The sequence below is a fragment of the Cebidichthys violaceus genome, unplaced genomic scaffold, assembly GCF_023349555.1.
Source record: "Cebidichthys violaceus isolate CVI_PGR_0920_01 unplaced genomic scaffold, fCebVio1.0.p SCAF_19, whole genome shotgun sequence".
Classification (NCBI taxonomy): Eukaryota; Metazoa; Chordata; class Actinopteri; order Perciformes; family Stichaeidae; genus Cebidichthys; species Cebidichthys violaceus.
Genome location: NW_027176361.1, coordinates 8,184,913 through 8,204,293, shown reverse-complemented (window position 1 = coordinate 8,204,293; position 19,381 = coordinate 8,184,913). Strand labels below are relative to the sequence as shown.

At 42.9% G+C, this 19,381-nt stretch overlaps 1 protein-coding gene across 5 annotated transcripts; it reads right to left on the bottom strand.

Moving 5' to 3' along the window:
- Positions 1-180: 180 nt before the first annotated feature.
- On the bottom strand, positions 181-19,162 carry spag17 (sperm associated antigen 17). Of its 5 annotated transcripts, none has more exons than XM_068713501.1 (49): positions 19,052-19,162; positions 18,542-18,682; positions 17,942-18,001; positions 17,719-17,847; positions 17,392-17,557; positions 17,013-17,228; positions 16,703-16,887; positions 16,367-16,513; positions 15,631-15,706; positions 15,402-15,520; positions 14,916-15,113; positions 13,625-13,729; positions 13,307-13,457; positions 13,006-13,218; positions 12,854-12,891; positions 12,613-12,729; positions 12,318-12,472; positions 12,016-12,125; positions 11,861-11,928; positions 11,265-11,492; positions 10,956-11,070; positions 10,624-10,764; positions 10,179-10,289; positions 9,718-9,938; positions 9,414-9,534; positions 8,937-9,100; positions 8,730-8,844; positions 8,446-8,600; positions 8,068-8,212; positions 7,460-7,902; positions 7,183-7,368; positions 6,829-6,965; positions 6,501-6,631; positions 6,120-6,253; positions 5,839-6,027; positions 5,223-5,336; positions 4,929-4,980; positions 4,400-4,490; positions 4,254-4,304; positions 3,353-3,446; positions 3,101-3,212; positions 2,876-2,915; positions 2,700-2,764; positions 2,155-2,291; positions 1,554-1,732; positions 1,241-1,301; positions 976-1,123; positions 442-606; positions 181-360 (listed from the first exon to the last, which is right to left on the bottom strand). In XM_068713501.1, exons 1-49 carry the CDS (start codon positions 19,160-19,162, stop codon positions 329-331), a joined length of 6,582 nt encoding a protein of 2,193 aa, XP_068569602.1. In that variant the 3' UTR covers positions 181-328. The 5 variants fall into 5 exon arrangements, 4 of the variants coding, with proteins under 4 accessions (XP_068569602.1, XP_068569603.1, XP_068569604.1 ...); XM_068713502.1 differs by having other exon boundaries at positions 5,839-6,024; XM_068713503.1 differs by having other exon boundaries at positions 12,613-12,726.
- Between the last annotated feature and the right edge of the window lie 219 nt (positions 19,163-19,381).

Here is a 19,381-nt window from a genome sequence, read left to right as displayed (position 1 = left end):
CTGAGCACACACGCACGGGCGCGAGTCTCCCCTGTGGAGATAGACACGCGCGCGCACACTCAGGCACGCGTCCAACTCCAACTGGTATTTATTGAGTCTGGTTTGATGTCTTGAGGGCACACACGCACCAAATACGTTTTCACAAGGCAAAGTCACTTGCTTCAAATTAATTCAGTGTTGTAACATTTTTATTTGGAACAGAGAGATATCCATTAAAATATATTTAATTTTTGTGCAATAAAAGAGTGGAGTGCGGTAAGATGATGATGGGATGATGCCTTGAATTATGGGAAATCTGATGGGAGACTGCTGATATGTTGCCTAATGCTCACAGAGGAGTGGTGCAATTATTAAGATGTCCTGAAACATACAAACACAAACTTGTTCAGATATTATTGCTTTCGATCCACATGTGAAATTTCTACAGTACAAGATACTGACCCTCGCTTGACTGGTCAGAAGGGTAACGGGTCGTCCGTGGGGATATGCGGCCCCCACGTCCAACTGGTGGGCTGGGAGAAAGTTGACGGACCCTGGAGCCTTTCTTGTTGTGTGTACCGATGTGGTCCTGACGCCAAATGTCGTATAACCTCTCAGGAAGGACGGGTGATATTGTTAAAGACCAACCTCGCTGCATGTTCCCGTTTATAGAGCTCAGGCTTCATGAGTCTCACAACAACTGCACTTGGTCTTCAATTACACATTAATTAATTCACTGTTTCCTTCCGCTGAGGAAATTTAATTATCTCTATTATGTCACCAGATGTTAACGTGCTGGAGTCTTTACCCACAGGTCATTCTTTAAATAAATAGAGGAGGATTTTTTTTTTTTTAAAAATCTGAAAACAAGGCTGGAAATTGAGCCAGACCACATTGATATATGCTAGAATTTGATTACTTGCTTCTCGAAACTAAGACTATATATCAAAATGTTTCTTCAAGGGTAAAACACTTCTTGATGAGCTCAAAGGATATTAGCAGTGACAGGCAGGTAGAGGATGTCTGTCTCAGTGCGGATGATGATGTCCTGGGAGACGTATGTCTTTGGCTCCGCCCCTCCTGCTTGGACCTTACACATGGCAAACAGCTGAACCTGCAGTTCAACATGCAAGCCTGCAGCCACCTAGACAGATATAAGGCGCACTGCATTCATAGCTTTTCAACACTTAGGGGGAGATGATAACCTTTCCTCACTGAATTTAAACATGCATTTAACTACTACATGCAGCGGAGGACTTACAGGCCCAGGAATGTAGATGACCTGGAGGCCTGTAGCTGGAGAAGGCTGTTTCACGTGGAACCTTGCAAATGAGAGAGAGATCGAAAACAAAGCTCAAATACAGCTCATAGTTTTCCCTTTGGACTTGACCCACAGATCGCCTGCACCCATCCACAGAACTCTTTTCTTTCCGACAAACTAAAGGACATTTGCAACCAGTTGAACGGCCGCAACTAAACAAAAAAATACATCCCTTATTTCCTAGTTTCAAAGCCTACATTTGCCTGTGCATTTATGTATCCACACTTTCACGATCCATATTCTGGTGTCTTACCTGCAGGTGTCGACACCCACATTCTTCATCACCACAGTAATGGCAGAGGAGGTGCGCTCCTGCAGGGTGCCAAAGTCAACACGGGACGGGAGCAGCTGGAATCCCCTCGCTATGACACTTGGATCGGTCAGAGAAATAGTTCGACACTTCCTCCTCACCGGCTCTTCTACTGCCAGGAACTGGAATAGGCGACGCAAATGAAGTGATGTGTGAATGCATGTGTGAACAGAATGTGTGTGATAGAGTGGTAGAGAGAAGCATGTGTACGGGTGGGTATTCGATATGGGAAAGGAAACATTACAGGATACAGTGGTACATCACCACCTCTAGATGTCACTTTAGGACACTATTTAATAAATCATAGATAACATGTCAAACCAAGGAAAATGTCAACAGTATACAGAACTAACAGCTTTAGACACAAGTATGCAGATGTATCTTTTAACAGATTGCCGCACAATAGTTGACACCAAAATGCAAACCTATCCTTTAATGTAATTACACTACGTTTGATATAAATAACATTGACATGAATAACATTTTCATAAGCAATCTTTTTGGTTTGTTTTTGCATAATATTATGATGTGAATGTTTGGCTACCTGCTGATTTGGTACGCTGCAAGGTTTAGAGCTGAGGATAGAGGTCGGTAGTCGGACTTTAGTCCTCCTGGGCTTCCCAGTCACATCCACCTGCACGGACTTACATTGCCCAGTTGAACCCCTCAGACTGCTTTCACCTGGCACACACACACACACACACACACACACACACACACACACACACACACACACACACACACACACACACACACACACACACACACACACACACACACACACACACACACACACACACAAAGACATGGTCATGCCATTGACTTAACTGCATAACAACCAACTTGGAAGTTATCTGGAAATCAATGACTGTGAATCCCATACACCCTCAAAAGTAGGTTTTCTTTAGTATTGTGGGTCTTTGCACCATGCCGCCAAGAAATGGGACAGGTTAATGTACTCACTTGCCTGATGGTGCTTTAAATAGAATCCAGACTATGCCCTCAAAATGTCCCTGCAATATTCAGATGTAGTTCCTGATTAGGGAATTCATTTTAATATAAAACAACAGAGGAAGGTGGGGACCAAACCGGCAGTCTGAGGCGTGGGGTTGGTCGGCCTTTTTTCAAGCATCCTGCCACTTCTTCCTGCATGGCTAAGAGCAAAACAACTGGAGATGTCAGGATGGGTTGCATGAGCACATGTAAACACCATTTAGACAAGCAAAATCAAACAAGAAAATAGTTCTTAACATCCTCTTCATTACCTTGCCGATTGAGAGGGTGTTGGGTTTAAGGGTCGTGGGGCTGCAGTTGCAAACACAAACACGGTACATTATATAGTATGCATGTTATTGAATCAACAGTTATGGTTTTTATGCACCCCTACAGTTGCTTTAAGAATTCCTGTCCCAGGTTTGTCTGTACGGACGCCTTTAAAATGGAGTTTCCTTGAGTAGCTCCTTGTGAATATTGACAGTATCATAACTTACTCTTCTCTTGTGGGGCATCTTTCAGGAAAGCCTCACCGCTGCCTGACTTGGGGATCGGAGGGAGATCCATGGATAAACTCCTCATGTCTGGCATTTCGTGCAGTAGCAGAGTCTGGAAAACAAGCAACAGTGCCGTGTCTCCTCCTGTACATTGTGTATATTTTCTATGTGATGTCAGAATGATGCCGACTCAATAATGTAAGAAAATATATATATAAATATATAGTAAATTGAAGAGAACACATACAGTACCTGGTATAATGGAATATTTTCTGGGTGGAAAAAAGGAACAACGGTCTTCTTCCTCAGAGCCTCTCGATGAGCCTGCTCTTCACATTTCTCCTGTCTGAGGCACACAAATAAATGATAAGTTGACGGCTACTAGTGCAAATGTACTGGTAGCCGTGGTAGTGTCATCATTTCCCACTATTGTCCTTTATCTACCCCTTCAGTCGGACGGCAGGAGCTGCTGTATTTTCACTCCAAATAATTCAAACGAGATCCACTGCATCCATACAAAGAAATGACAGCTAAAAGCCATTTACACAATGAACTCACACCAATGTGACTAACAAATGTGTAGGTTTTTTTGTCAAGATGCAACACGTCCCCCTCAATATTTAGTACACATGCATTTGTCCCCCCCCAAATAAACTTCCCCCAACAAAAGACACGAGAACAGAAGAGTAAATCCTGCCTACACGTGTGCTGACTCAACAGGGAGAACATTAGTTGATCTACATGAGATTAAATATATGAAAGCAATACAGAATGCCTGACAGACTTACTGCATTATATTCCATCCCCCACATGAATTATCACCTGCTGCCTAAATTCTGTATTTTCTTTTACATAAATTAAGACCTTTCCACAATAAATTGGTGCATAAAAATTCACCATATTGCAGGAAATTAAGTGTTTGATGGAGGAACCCCAGAGCCGCCCTTTAATGTGTCCCCATCACTGCTAAAAACGAATCCTACTCCCTCACTAGAGAGTATAACTTAAACACTTCTTCAAATGTTATCTTTGTGCAATAAAAGGTATCAGTAAAACTAATTATCGCTACTGATGAAGGTACTTAATGTCAAGAGGAGATGTTTGGTCTTCACAAAGAATCACAAAGCAGTGTGAGAACCTACAATGTATTTACCTGTGCTTTGTCAGCCTTTCGGTCCACTTTGACTCCTTTCCATTAGTACAACTGGATAAGAGATTAGTGTATTATATAAATACATGAAACGGTGTTTAGAGAGCGTTAACATTATCTATTCATGTATGCCATTTTAATCTCCAAACCTGTCACTCGCTACTGTGGCTGTGTCTTCTGAAACGTCCGACTGCTCAATTGGGTCTCCTACTCCTTGGCTGTACAGATTGGCTATGTCCACTGTGGATGCACACAGAAGGAAGTGTTCTGAGCCCGTAACACCGAACCAAAACTAGATTACATGAGCTACTGTGCTCAACTCAAACTACTAAATACTTAACTTTAAACCTCCACTTTCATCTTCATTCAGTAAAACACGAAATTAAGCCATTCATAGTATGTTAATTGAGTATCTAATACACAACGATAACCTCATCCAGCCCTCCTACACACCATTATTTATTTCCACAAAAAGTGACTGGAAACATTACCACAAACTGATTAAATTTGAATTTTTTCACTAATTAAAAACAATCACAACTAAGTAGGTATGCTTAATTAGTTAAAATGTAATAAAGGAAACCAGGGGACTGCAAATGGAACTTTCATTTCAGTCGACTCGTAACAGGATACATTGTTCAAACACAGCCTACAAAACTACAAAAAGCAGCCACCCACCTGAAGTCCTCTTGTCAAAGATGTGGCCTGCATCCTCTTCTTCTGCAAAAGACTTTAAAGTACAAAATTAATAATTAACATTCATATTGTACAAAATGATTCTATTTGTCATTTGTAGAGTTTTCTATTTCAGCATGCAGTGGGGAAAGCCCCTTCTGATAACATCTTCTTGTCTGTTGTACTAAAGTAAAAGTAAAGGCATCTGCTCATATACCAATCGTGCATTAGTGTGTGTGTGTGTGTGTGTGTGTGTGTGTGTGTGTGTGTGTGTGTGTGTGTGTTGTGTGTGCTGACCAGGACCAGATTGAGCAGATCACTAGCATGAACACTCTCCTCCTCAGTGCGAGGGTCTTTGACTTTCATCTCCTCTGATCGCTGCTCCCTCACCATCAAACTCTCCATGTACTCCTGCAAAAAAAAAAGCCAACTTTCAACAATTGTCAATATCCTGCAAAATGTGACGATAAGCTCAAAGCAGACTACACGACACAGTATATCGACCTTTCACAGCAGAAGTATCGCAACATGTTTCAGTGCCAAACAATCACATTACTACCACAATTGACGCCCCGTTACATGTCGTGCTAGTTTTAAATGCGGTCTGTTCAATCTGCTTCAGTATTTAAAAACAGAGCTGTAATATGTGCTTTATCAAAAAATAAATAGCATTAATGAAAGCAGTAAAACCACTTGTATTCTGACTAACTGTTTCGTCACGGTTTTGGGTATATACTAAGTGTTTGGCCCTGTATCAAACTATTTTCAACACAATTTCTTCATAGTGATTTAGTGCTTCTGAGAGTGTTTCTCCATTAATATCTAGTATGAGAGATAATGGTGCCACTATATCATTTGTACCTAATTATTTAAGCAGTGAGCCATACGACCACAGACACGGGTTTGTTGTTACCTTCAGTCGTGTGTCGACAGTATTTTTGAGTGCAGCGGTGAATGGTCGGTGCTGGAACAGTTCCCTCATCTCCAGGACTTCAGGGCAGCTTCTGAGAGGCTGCCGCTGTGCTGCAGAACCAGCGGACCCATCCCTCAGAGTCAAACCTCGTCCCATGTCAGCACCAAACGGAGGACCTGCGCTCTTCTTCTGGAACAGAGAGAAAGACAAGAGGGTAGAAAAACGTCAGCGTCTGGCCCCGAGTGTACTTGTACAACGTGTGTATTTGCTCACACCTGTACCTCTATTCTAGGGAAGTCATGCCAGCTGCGGTTTCTGAGGTTGGGCGGGGTGATGTCAGGGTTCTGTTTCCCTAGCAGCCACTGGGACCACACGCTCTGGTGGCTGGGCTTCAACATGGTAATGCCAAACTCATCTAAAACAGTCAAAAATGTCACATTATTTTCTGGGAGATTCAGATGGCTTTCCTTGCCTTTGCTCCTCCGTTGATAGATAGCAGAAAGAGGACTCAACTCAAGAGGCAGTTAATTAACTACATATAATGGGAAATTGTTATGTTTTTAATTGAAATATGGCTAGATAAAGTAATACAACTGTTGTAATTATTATTATTATTAGTTGAGTATTATGTTTCTTGATTTTGGAGATATTCAACAGGGCACCTTGTGCGTCTGGCAGTGGTTCCTTCAGCAGTGCTATGGTCGGGTCAGAATAGGCCTGGTAAAGCACTTCCTCTACAGTTTGAGAGCTCAGTAGTTCAGTACCTGAGCCATCCTCATGCACCACGAACAGCCTGGAACACAAGATGATGTTTACAGTGTTTCTGTTTAAATGTTGTCTCATTACTGCTGACTTTGTATTCAAGAAAAACACATACTATTTTGTAAATACAGCAACTATAAGAGAGAAAGAATACAGCTCACAAAAAAATGCTCAGTTTCCTAATCAATCAAAAACAAATAAATAGTGGAGTAATGGATAGAGGCCCACCTGGGACAATGTTCTCTGTGTTTTACATTAATCTTGGCCATTTCTCTGTCCTCCTCCTCCGGCTCCTCCTCCTCCTGTTTAAGTGTGCTCGGAGCAGGGCTACAGTTCAACACTGATAACTGTCCATCTTCCATCACCTGTGACACACACACATGCAGAATATTTAATGGTTAATATGATCTATTCATCACCAGAGACTCCTACACTGATGGGTTTAGATATTTCGTATTGACTAACATAACAGGTTGTCTCAAAATCCCCATGTGCCCTTGCTTCTCTGAGACTATGAAGGACTGTCTCTTTAAAGCGCTCGCCACAAACACTTTCAACACCGACCCTTCTTATAATTCTAACCTGGAAGTGGTTGCCATCGGGGTCTGTAACGTCACAGGCCACTATGTCTGTATGACTCATGGTGTAGCTTCCCGGTTGGTTTGTGGGAGTGCCACCTTTTGGACTTGGGGTTACAAGTGAGTCAGACGAGTACACACACTTCCCATTACTTTGGATCTGCAGAAGCCCCGCACTGGATGGGAACACCTTGGATGCACAGGGATACACACACAAACAAACATCTGTATTAATCTACACATAACTTAAAAAAAACAGACTTTTGCTGTAAACCACCTACCTGATAGGCTCCTTGGTTGTTCCCAGTGACGACAGTTCCATCAGCTAAAAAGACGTGAGCCGTGTGTCGCTCTGGGTACATCACCACTGTGGGGAAGCCCTCCTTCTCCACCAACACCATCCGCTCCTTGGTAGAGGCGCTTGCACTCCTTTCAGCATTCTCAGCCACAGTTTCTTCTGCGAACACGCTCTCCTCACCGTTCTTACCACTTTCTCTCTCATTGCACACATGCTCACACTCACGGAACTCTGCACCAGCGTGTCCGGCACCCTCGTTGTCACGCGCTTTCCCTGCACTGTCCCCGCTAATCTCCTCTCCGCTGTCACAAGTATCCCGGAAGTGCACAGTCTCATTATTGCTGTCCGCACAGCGCGTTACACACACACACTCAGTGCAGCCGCACGCACATTCAGAAGTTGATTTAAGGGTCACACTCTGCTCCCCTGGAAAGTTAACAGACCCACAGGTCAGATCAAATAATTCAACTTAATTCAAAGATTAAAATGTTTGCGCTACATTACTACATGTTCAGATAGGACTGTCTGATTGCTGTATGTGCATGGGAGCCAAGTATTTGCCATAATGTGTATGCACTGTATGCTGGTCACCTGTGTGAAGCAGTAACTCTTGCGGTGTGCTTGGTGGTCTGTCTTGGCAGAGACTGGTGATCCTGGTCCCGTCTGCGTGTTCTACACTTAGAGATCCATCTGTGTTCTGGACAGAAACCACCAGATCCTCCCGGCTCAGCATCACCTGACCCAGCGACACATGCCAAGATAAAGCCGGCTGGTTAACACGCATTTACAGAAAGGTGCCAATTCCCTCATTTTTGAGACTCTATCACAAACTTATTGAAACATATTGAAACGTTAACATCAAAATAACATTGTCAAATTCATTGTGAAACAGTGAAAACAACTTGAATAACACTACAGTGGAGACAACTGGACGCCCGTTTACTGTCAGGAGTAATACTGCACTCTTACCTCATGAGTGATGGGGTCTGTAGCCTTGAAGGCGAGAAGAGGAGTGGTGGGTATGTGTTTGTGTGTGGTCCCCACAGTGTGGATGCGAGCTCCAGATGGAGTCGTAGTTAACCAACACCCTCTCTGATTATCAGGCTCCTTCTCTAAGCTCTGCTCTGTATAGACACAACATATACAGACAGTTTGACTCCGTTTGTCATTGAAAGGGATGCTTACTTGTCCTCACAGCAGGGGGCTCATGTTCATTAGATGCTGTTTTGTATTCACTGGTGCTGCACTCTAACCTTTGCTGTTGTCCTCAGTTTCTTGAGAGGTGTTTTCCTCCTCAACCTCAGAGTCAGGAACCCACACCGGACCAGAATCCTGGCTGAAACTAACCGAACCATCTGCAAACAGAACCTGCAGTACACAAGTGATTTGTGTGCCATAAGAGTTAGTCATACACTTGCTGGAAGCCTTTATGTATGAACATGTGTGGACAGAATGTTTACCTCTGTGGACCCGTCTCTCATGTGTCGGATCACAGCTCCCTGGCAAGTGACAATGCGGGACAGTTCTTTGGAGAGGGAAGGGTCCTGAAGCTGCCCGACAGATCCGCTACCATGAAGAGGAAAGCTCTGTTTCACCAACATACCCTGCTCTTCTGAGGACACTTCTGGACACACAAACACACACACAACTTACGTAATAAATGTTTGAGAATGAGTCATACATGGGAATATAGCAGTTAAGGAATACAATGCTCAAATATCAAAGCGGGCGCATTCATTTCTTCCTGTCTAGATTCTAAACAAAGTAGCAAGGTCCTCTTTGGTGTGTGAGCAGGTAAATCTGTGAGTGTGGGGGATGTAAGGCCATTTCAGTTGATTCTTATTCTCCCCTCACAGCAACACATGAAGCTTTGTAAAACTACACTTGTGAAGACACACATGTGTGTATCTACATTCCTGAGAAAGTGGATCACTGACCTTGTGCATCTTCTCTCAGAAATTTCAGCAGCAGGCCATTAGGAACAGACAGGTTGAGACTGTTGAATGGACTTGATATCAACGCTGGCTGACCTTCACACACCTTAGACTGCACACAATCCTACACAGAAAAATGTACATACTGTATGAGCAATGCACTAATAACAGTAATATAATCATCACAAGTATAAGATAAAACTACATCCCAATCCATAAAACAAATTATGTGCAATATAGGGGAATAACTCAGGAAAAAAGAATTGACTATTATTACTGAAATTTGTCTAATACTTGGTGGAGAAACCTTTGCTTGAGTATTCATTTCCCCCACTGTATTCCTTTGTGCATCCATGTGCGTATGTGGAACCTGGGACTCTGGAGGTCTGGTGAGGCTGGCTGGGCTGTGAGTGTTGGAGGGAATTGAATCCCGGTAGGTCCCCTTGGAGTGGTTGGTGGAGGAGGAGCGAGGGGTGGGGACAAAGGCAGAGGTCTCTGGGGGCCCTAGCGCTGTTTCCTGGGGGCCAACTAGAACATCACAAAACAGAACCAAGCACTGTGAAGACATTTAAATATTGTTTGATCCAGACATAATAAGAAGCATATTCAGAGAACTGAGATGGACCAGTCTACAAGCATATTCAACCTGTCTCCAAATACATTTAAATACAAATTCAAAACATTGAAACATTTAAATACAAATTGAAACATTTAAATACAAATTCAAATTCACAAAGGCTAAAATCTTATGTGGTATGAATGCAAAACCTCTGTATTCTCCCGCAGGACCATAGAAACTGTATGAGAGGTGGATTCCATTGTCCAAAACTACCGAGAGAGAGCCCTGCTTCACTCTTTTCATCTCCACAGGCTCCGACACTGAAAAGGACACACACACACACACACACACACACACACACACACACACAAAAAAAACACCTCGATATCGATATTCCAAAAATATTGTAGGGTTGACTATTGGTGCTTTCACAAAACATTTCACAATGATATTTTAGATAATCATCTGTAATGTGGATATAATAATAAGTCGGTAAAGCAAATAACAGAGCAGCTAGAACAGTCTGGTAATGCAGCCTTTAACACCAGCAAAAGACACTTAGATGATATTTAGTCTTATATTTCAATATTGATATTATATCAATATATTGCCATATATATTGCTTAATGTCTGTAGTATGATCAGCATCTTTACCATTCAAATCTTCTTCTCTACCATTGGTTTCTTTGTCTTGGGGCTGAGGGAGAGGATTTGCCGGATCAACAACAACGTGATTGATGTGGGTGTAGAAATGGTGGCCATCCTTCTTCACCGCCACTTTCATTAGGCGGGAACCTGGAGTGACAACAGTACAGAATGCATGGGCTTATGTGGAAAAACCCCACTAGGTACCAGTGAGGAATAACTGAGTCGCACTTTGCTTTTCATGTCACTTACAGTGACTGACTTTCCCAATTAAGCAGCACAGCAAATACAGTACATGCAGATTTTGAGCATTTTCTACAACCTTATCTTTGTCTGAATACCTTCAACATAGCTGACATTCTCCACAGTGATGCGTCCTCCATCTGAAGGGAAAAGGTACTGGCAACGACCTGACACACGGATCAACTTTCCATCCATGCTGTAGCCTGTGAAACCCTTCACGTCGCACACAGACACACAAAGTGTTGCTATGATCATTTTTCAGCATCCCTCTTTGATTGGATGTGCAGGTACTAACTCCTACACCGGCCTTTACACCGGCTAATTGGTGGTATTGGAAATGAAATACCGTCAGACAGAACTAATGCAAAAATAAAGCGTATTAATGGTTTTGTGTGTATTCCCCTCACATTGAAGGGCTCCTCTGCCCGATGCAGTTCTTCGTTTTCCTCCACAGGGTGTGCTGAGCTTGCGGCCGTCTCTGCTCTGCTCTTCTTGCCATGGGACAAAGTTTTTATTTTCTTGTCGTTCGCCAACATAGGCTCCTCCTTTTGCTGCTTGCTTTTCGGTGTATTGTCCTTCTTAGATTTCTTGGCCATCTCCTCCTCCTTGAGGTGCTCTTGCTCCAACTTCCAGGCCTGTAACATCATGCACACGTTAATAAACACACTGAATCATTGCTGGGTGTACCTCCTGCACAAGGTCAGGTGGGATAGCTACAACCCCCTGCCACCATCTAAGGATAAGTAGTTATAGATGATGGTTGGATGCATTTACTGGTTAGCTCTTTAAATCCTGCTTAGGTACGAGATTCTGTAACTACTGATGAGGAAAATCTCCACAGCTCTTTGAGGAAACTAAATCACCATGTAAGGAGGGGTCAGGTTTAATTTAGCCATCCCAGCAGATTTCTGGAAAGGATCTAAAGGAGTTACTGCACTACTGCTGAAAGGCCAGAAGACAGCAAACCATGAAGGCAAATGTTCATGTGTTAGTTGGTACTGACTTTAAGGGAGCCTTTTCTGATGACTGGCTCCAGAATGTCCTCCTCTGCAGAATCCGTCGCCTTTTCGTCTAGTCCAGGAACAAAACAAACACTGTAACTGTATGGTGGTAAGTATAGTGACATTAACAGAGATTTTTGTTGACAAGCTACAGTACCATTTGGAGACTCAGCAGGGCTGAGATCTCTGAGTTGCATTGCCTCTCTCTTTAATTCTTCCTTTTTTGTCCAATCCGAAATGGTATCTGCCACGTGCTCCAGGTACTTCCTATCCGAAGATAACAATGACATTTAAAGTCTATGTAACATTCTACATATACACAATTCCACTAGTGAGATTATATATGCTACGGACTGATACAAAAAGGTCGTATTTTGCTTTCTCACATATCAAAAAAGGAGATTACTATTCATGTCCTGTGAGAGGAAAATGCTGGAAAATGTGGACTTGCATTCTGACCTGAACTTGACATCAGTGTGAAGGGTTACATCCCAGAACTCCTTGCACTGGCGATAAGGGCTCATTGGATTGTGACAGAAAATGTACAGGATGTTGTTATGACTTCCTCTGACAGTGTCCAAGCAGCGGTATTCTTCTGAGGCTAACTGGAGTACCTACAAATTGAAAAAAATGTAATTTATATGTGCAAAATGGAAAGAACATGAAAAATGCAAGGGGTTTCAATTCAACCATTTTTAGTGGAATAACATTGCCATGGTGCTTTAACCTTGAAAGACTAGATTAGACAGGTCACCTGTGGGAAGATGGAGGCACTGTGGTGTTCAGTATAGTGCCAGTCAAACAGAGATCTCAGCCGACTGCTCTGAATGTCATGCAGGTCCAGCTGGCAACACACTCTCCCTCTTATCTGCTAGAGAAAAATCAACATGCAACCTTATCAGGAGAAAAATCTGAACAAATATTCATTCTATTTTATTTTTTTATTGGAGAATAAAAAAAATGTGAGTAGCTACAGTAGTATGAACAAACAATACCTCTGTGTTACCAGGATCTTCAGTGAAAAATGTCGGTCCTACAGTTGAGAGAAGCAATCAAGTTTCTTGAGTCAGTTTAATTGTGTAATACACTATATGCGAGCCAAAGTCACAACATCAGAGTAATTGAATTAATCATGGTAGTAACAGACCTTTAGTCCGTAGGTTATCCCGCTGCTGTTTAGCGTAGGATAGTGGGTTGTCCCACGGGATTATTGTGGGTGTCTGTTGCTGTGCTGGGTACAGTGTTCCCAGTAGTCCAGGAGCATTCTGCAATACACCGTTTGGGTCCAGCCTGGTCAGCGGCATACTCTCAAACACACTCTGATGAATCAAACGCTCCACCTCCAGCCATGACACAGTATCTGTGGGATTTCACAACATCATATTATAAAACAGAGCAACGAGTCCATTGACATCAGCCGTGAATATACTGAGTAGCTGCTTTCTGACCATCGGTGCAGTAGTGTTCTAGCTGCTGTTTGATTGCCATCCAGCAGGAGTTGCTGTCTCTCGGCCGAGCTACAGACTGGATCAGCTCCCACACTGGAGACCTCCTCATCATGGACAGCTCCACCTCTGCTGGATCAAAACCCTGGACCACCTATGAGGGTCACAGGCACACACACAGTATATAAAACACATTTCTAATAACAACAAGGTCAGAATGGGACCAAGATTACATAAACTATACCCATTATTTGGAACCATAATGGCAAATTCCACATGGACAATAAAAATGAATCATTTATGCACAGAAAATCTACTTGCACTGATATCCCTCAAGCGCATTGCCATCTCATCATGGTGTCTGATGACCAGAGGGTGCTCAGACTTCTTCTGCGTCTCCTCTACTCCAAACCTCTCCTCTAGTCTCTAACAAAAAAAAAAAGAGAATGGATCAGAGACAAATGAGTGTGTCCGAACACTCTGGAGTCATTAGGTGCACATACATTACACACATACATCACACACACACACACACACACACACACACACACACACACACACACACACACACACACACACACACTACCTCAAGACAGACGAGTGAAAAAAAGGAAATTACATGTTTAAGGAAATCATATTCAGGGATTCACATGAGAACCAGTGTTCCCTATAGATGGCTGGTTTACCAACATCTATAGTAATCTATTTGGACATTTTGCAGCACTTTACTGTACAGTATGAACCTACTGTTTGTATGTTAGCTGCTCTGCTGTGATTATAGCACCATCTGCTGGACTCACACATATTTGCGGCCCAGCTATTCTCCACGATATTTGCAGGAAATGTACAATAATGCTACAAAAAACTATTTGAATATATTTTTAATTCTTGTGTATGTACATCTTAAAGACAAAATATTGAAGTTGGTCATCTCAACAATGTACACAGGCCACCAAGATGTTCCAGAAATAATAAAAAGATATCTTGTTCCAATCAAAACGTCATCTACTGTGAGCTACAGATTGGCCCATTGCTGAAAGCTTATTAGGCGGGATGGAGGCTTCTGCTCTTTTTATCTCTCCTGTCACATCTGTGGTGTCAGATCACTTTTTATTAAACACAAAAGGGACATTCAGCATTCATATGGGTGTGTCAAATTTAACTTTACTTGGTAAAGTTACTAACTAAAGCATTTGTAAAATGTAAATCAACTTTTATTGTCTCACAGCACACAGTGAAATATAGCCTCTGCATTTATCCAATCCCAGTATTCGGAGCAAAGCGGAAGCCTTGCTCAAGGGCACATTGGCAGCACCCAGGAGGCGAACTTAGCACCTCTCCAGCTACCAGTCCATGCTCAATACATGGTCTGTGTGGGGACCTGAACCTGCGACCCTCTGCTGACCAAGCCAACTCTCCAAGGACTACTGCTGCCCTCTAGTGTTGTATGACGAAACATAAAAATAGCAAAGACGGAGCCGACCCACTTCCTCTCACATGCTCGCTCCAAGCGCATGAAGGCGAGTATTACTGAACCACCATTGCTGCATAAATGTTACACTTTTAGTACATGTATTTTAGTGGGTTGTCATCCAGCGCATGTCCACTGTACCTTCTTGTGTTCCTCATTCTGCGTTGTTGTCAGCAAACTATTTAACATGTGGCTTCTCTCTGCGTTTGTGTGTACGAGAGGCAGGAAGCTTTGGAGCATGAAGCTGACCAGCTGGTAGTCTAACCCGAGGCTGCTGTCAGGTTTGGCCTCAGCCACGCAGGACAGGGTGGACAAAGACGGCTCTGTTGAAATCACCACCTAAACACACAAATCCACAGACATGGGGGTGAAAAAAAAACATTCAATGACCCAAGCAATGCCATGATTGCCATCAAAAGTAGGCAGCCATTTTATTTCAAAGCACAATCAAATATCTAGTTTTTGCCAAAATCGAAGGTTTAGCGTTAGACATTGTCAATCGCAAAAGCACTTACCTGCTGAAAATATATCAAAAGATTGCTCATGTCACACACAGATAATGAGGAACCACTTTCAAACCTTGGTCTGACCACACACACTGCACATCCACATCCACAACACACAGACCTGTTCCAGCATACAGTGCATGATCAGAGGCACAGAGCAGGCTTCGGGGGGAACCAGGTCGAGGAGGCTGCAATAGTAACGCATGTCCACTTCTGTAGAGAGAGGAGGCTGCTGGGCCTCTGTCCACAAAGGACAGAAGAGAGGTTTGTCATCCTAGTCGTGAATTTTTAATTAAAAAAACAACACACAAGCATGTGTCAAAAATACATGAAAAAAAAGAAGGTTATACCTTGGTCTGTTGGCCTTTGTTCCTGCACTGGTTTCATTTTGGAGCGTGGAGTCAGGGGGGGAGGAGTCGACACAACCTGGCACAAACACAAGTAATACTTTTTCCATCAATATCAGCCACATAATTACTGTCCAATGGATACTGTGGAGGTCCACTTTAAAGTCCACTGGTTGAGGCGGCCAATAAAGACATGATTCAAGTTAAAGTATCAGGCTCCAGAGAGGGGATGCCGTTTAATTGGTTTGCTTATTTGTGTCAGTGCGTGTGTACAATACGTGTGTGTGTGTGTGTGTGTGTGTGTGTGTGTGTGTGTGTGTGTGTGTGTGTGTGTGTGTGTGTGTGTGTGTGGTCTGTGGATAGTCAGACATATAGGAATGGTGGAGACTTACAGTCTCACAGATGCACAGGATCTCTCAGTCCACTAAAGAATCCAAATACAAAGAATCCAGGCTGGATGAATGAGGCTATTATATTTGTCCACAGGGGGGCGCTCAAGGACTATGCAAAGGCCTTATTGCTGACCTTTTGTGTCAGTATGTTATAGGACACTTCATGATATTACATGCTGTATGAAAACAAATACAGTTGGCAATAATGTCATGTCCAAATATCTAAAAAAATACTACAAATTCACCAACTCTGGCTTCTTAGATATGGATAATGAAAATGTACCTTATCTGCAGCCCTGTTGTTAAGTTATACTGGCTGACATGCATGCATGAGTGTATATGTGTACCTCTGCAGGCTGTGGATCCAACCCAACAACAGTAGGTACACTGATGAGATTTATGTTGTTCAGGTAGTGCTGATGTTGCCTGTGCCAGTCCAGACAGTCATAGAGGAGCTTGGCAACGCCCTCAAAGATTCGACTTCCCATCTCCAGCTGGACACACAGATTAGGATTCATATTCAAAATCAAATCACAAAACAAATGTGAAACTGACTGATAAGCAAACACTAAGAGGGCAGAGACAGTGAGGACGACAGACAGAGACGGACCTTGATAATGATCAAAAAGGGAATAGCAGGCTTCATGAGGATAGATCCACGAGACGAATATCTGTCAGCTCACCTCAGCCTCGGGGTCCTGTGTGTGGAGGGAAGGCCCGACATCTGGGACGGTGTAGCTGAGCTGAACCACATCATGGAGCTTGGAGTTTGGTGGCCCGCTGTCCAAAACTGCTCTCAGACCTGACCAGAATAGATCCAACTTCCTGGCCTGCGCAGCCAGCTCTACACTGCCACGAACCTCTGCTTCTGGCACACACAAAGGAAAAGATAATGTTGATAACAACATACAAATAAGGGGTACGCCGGGGAGTTTGAGTACATGTCAAAGCTATCACATTGTTTTGATGCACTGCATACTGAGGGCCCTTTACCTGCATCCAGAGCCAGAGAGGCCCTCCGACTCTGCTCATCGCCCTCACAGGGGTGTTGTTCCTGCTGCTGTCCCTCAGGAGTGTGTGTGTGCTCAGAACACAGTTTAATGACATTGGCTACGTGTACACCGATGGCATCAAGCGCCCCGATCAGCTGGGGCTGGTGGAAGCCCAGCAGCAAGATGTAGTGTTGAGGACCATCCTGAGGTTCGTCATCTGTGCCCAGACGTACACAACACACCACACAGGGTGAGTTATTGCTCTCTCTCACACAGACAAACACACCATTCTATAGGTATATTGTAGAAGTAGGTGGTCGCCAAAGACATTTTGTGCATTGACGGTATTTTCTCACTACTTGAGCTTTTAGAATTTTTACCAATGAACTTCGGTGGCTCAAAATCATCCCTGCGTTTGAGCTTGGTCTTCTCCTTAGAAGGTGCCACAGGTGAATGCGGAGTCTTTCCCTTTTTGTCAGTGATCTTGGCCCCTCCTTTGTAATTGCTGGCAGATTGACGACCGCTCTTTGACTTCTCCTCCTCAGCCTTAAACAGATGTGGACAAAAGGGAATAAAATTGCACAAAAGCAAACCCTGATAAAATCCGATTAACCTTTCCTCTATTTAGCTCTGAGGGAAAATCCACTCCAGTTCAACACGGTCACTAAACGAACACAAAGAATCACATTTAATGAAGAGTCACTGACCTGCTCAGCTCTTCTTCTCTGCTGATCATTGGCTTTGATTTGGAGCAGCTGGAACTTCAGTATTTTTGCCATCAAGTCACAAGCAATTTCCTCTCCTGCATCCAGCAGCACCTTAGCAGACTCTGTAACCTACACAAAGACACACGAAGGACAAAGGGTTTTTTATAGACGATCAGAGCAGACTGACACACAACATATTAGAAAGCCTCATTGCCAGGTCTACCTCATAGAACGTGGGGACGTCATCAGGTCTTTTTGCTTTGGGATTCCCCAGTTCATTGATCTGTAACGAGGTCGGACAGGAAAAAATACAAGGTGTTAGAGTTGCACTAACAGCATTTTTGGTACCTCATTCAGTAGATCAGATGACTACAAATAATGTATTTAGTATTCATTAAATTAGCCATTCATTATATCGTCAATACAGTGAGAAGGGCGACCAAATATGAAAATCATTTAATAAAATCTAAGATGTAATTGAAACAGATAATTGTGGAATACTCAATATACAGTATGGAGATGTAGAGTGGAATTTGTGACTAAAATTAGTTACAATTTGGAACTCATGAATGTAGAAGAAAATGTGAGAATTGTAATTTATTTTCTGTTTAAACAAGAGCTCAAAGATGTGAAAGCTGCATAGACACACAAGAGGTTAGAGCAATAACATAATGAGACTGCCAAGTTCAGTTTATTTCATATGAATTAGTAAATTACATTAGTACTGCAGTGACATCATGAAGAACTCTTTAATTAAAAATACAGGAGGTACTGAAATAAAAACATTTAAATAAAACAAAAACTTGAGCCAAACTCAGAATACCTTTGTAAGGGTGCTGTCATAGGTCAAAAGGTTGAAAAGTTTGCGTGTTGATTTCTGGACAGCCAAAGACAGCTCCTGGGTCAGTTCCTCATCCTCTGGACGTCCCACAACCACCAAAGACACACAGGCCTGCCATGACTCCTGAAAGGCGTTAAACACCAGGATAATAATGATATATACGAACACACGTACATCATCCAAGTCAATAACCACAGGTGGCATCGATTTCAATCTAATAACTAATACTTCCGGTTCGGACTTCTTACCTTCACAATAAAAGCTTAATGTTTACTGTTTTTACTGTTTACACTTCTAATTATGGTAATAACTACCACAGGAAGTATGTTTGGCAGCACACTTTCACCGCATAACTTAGTGACATTATAGGCGGTACTAAAATAGTCTCAAAAAGCAGTTTGGAGGATAACTACCCATTATAAATGATCTGTTCTCGCTAATGTTTACCACTATTTTTTACCGCCGAAGAAAGAAGTCAGTTAGATACCAAACCTCTTCAAACTGAGCTCTGGTGAGACCAGCCTCCCAGTTCTTGTTGACCACTGCGGCTCCTGCAGCATTGGGCTTCTTGGCTGAGCCCCTTTTAGCTGCTTTTGGTGGCATTTACACTCAGTGACGATTACCTACATTAAAATAAAGCACAGAACAGCGAAAATGTTCTTTAAGTTCCGAGCAAACACCAAATGACGCTGGTTAAAACTACAATGAATCGTCTGGTGCTTGTGTTGCCCCTGGCAACCGCATCGACACTAGCATCAAGTTTCCCAAAGTGATTTCCTGTAAATTTTCAAAACAAAAGCATTTCGCTTTAAATAGTCTAAA

What these genes read in the sequence shown, in the direction of transcription:
- spag17 (XM_068713501.1), bottom strand. Translation starts at nt 19,162, where the DNA reads ATGCCACCAAAAGCAGCTAAAAGGGGCTCAGCCAAGAAGCCCAATGCT. An exon ending in GGGCAGAGGAGCCCTTCAAT is followed by an intron (nt 11,071 to 11,264) that starts GTGAGGGGAATA and finishes TGCGACGTGAAG; the next exon opens with GGTTTCACAGGCTACAGCAT. An exon ending in GTGGGTGTCGACACCTGCAG is followed by an intron (nt 1,302 to 1,553) that starts GTAAGACACCAG and finishes CTCATTTGCAAG; the next exon opens with GTTCCACGTGAAACAGCCTT.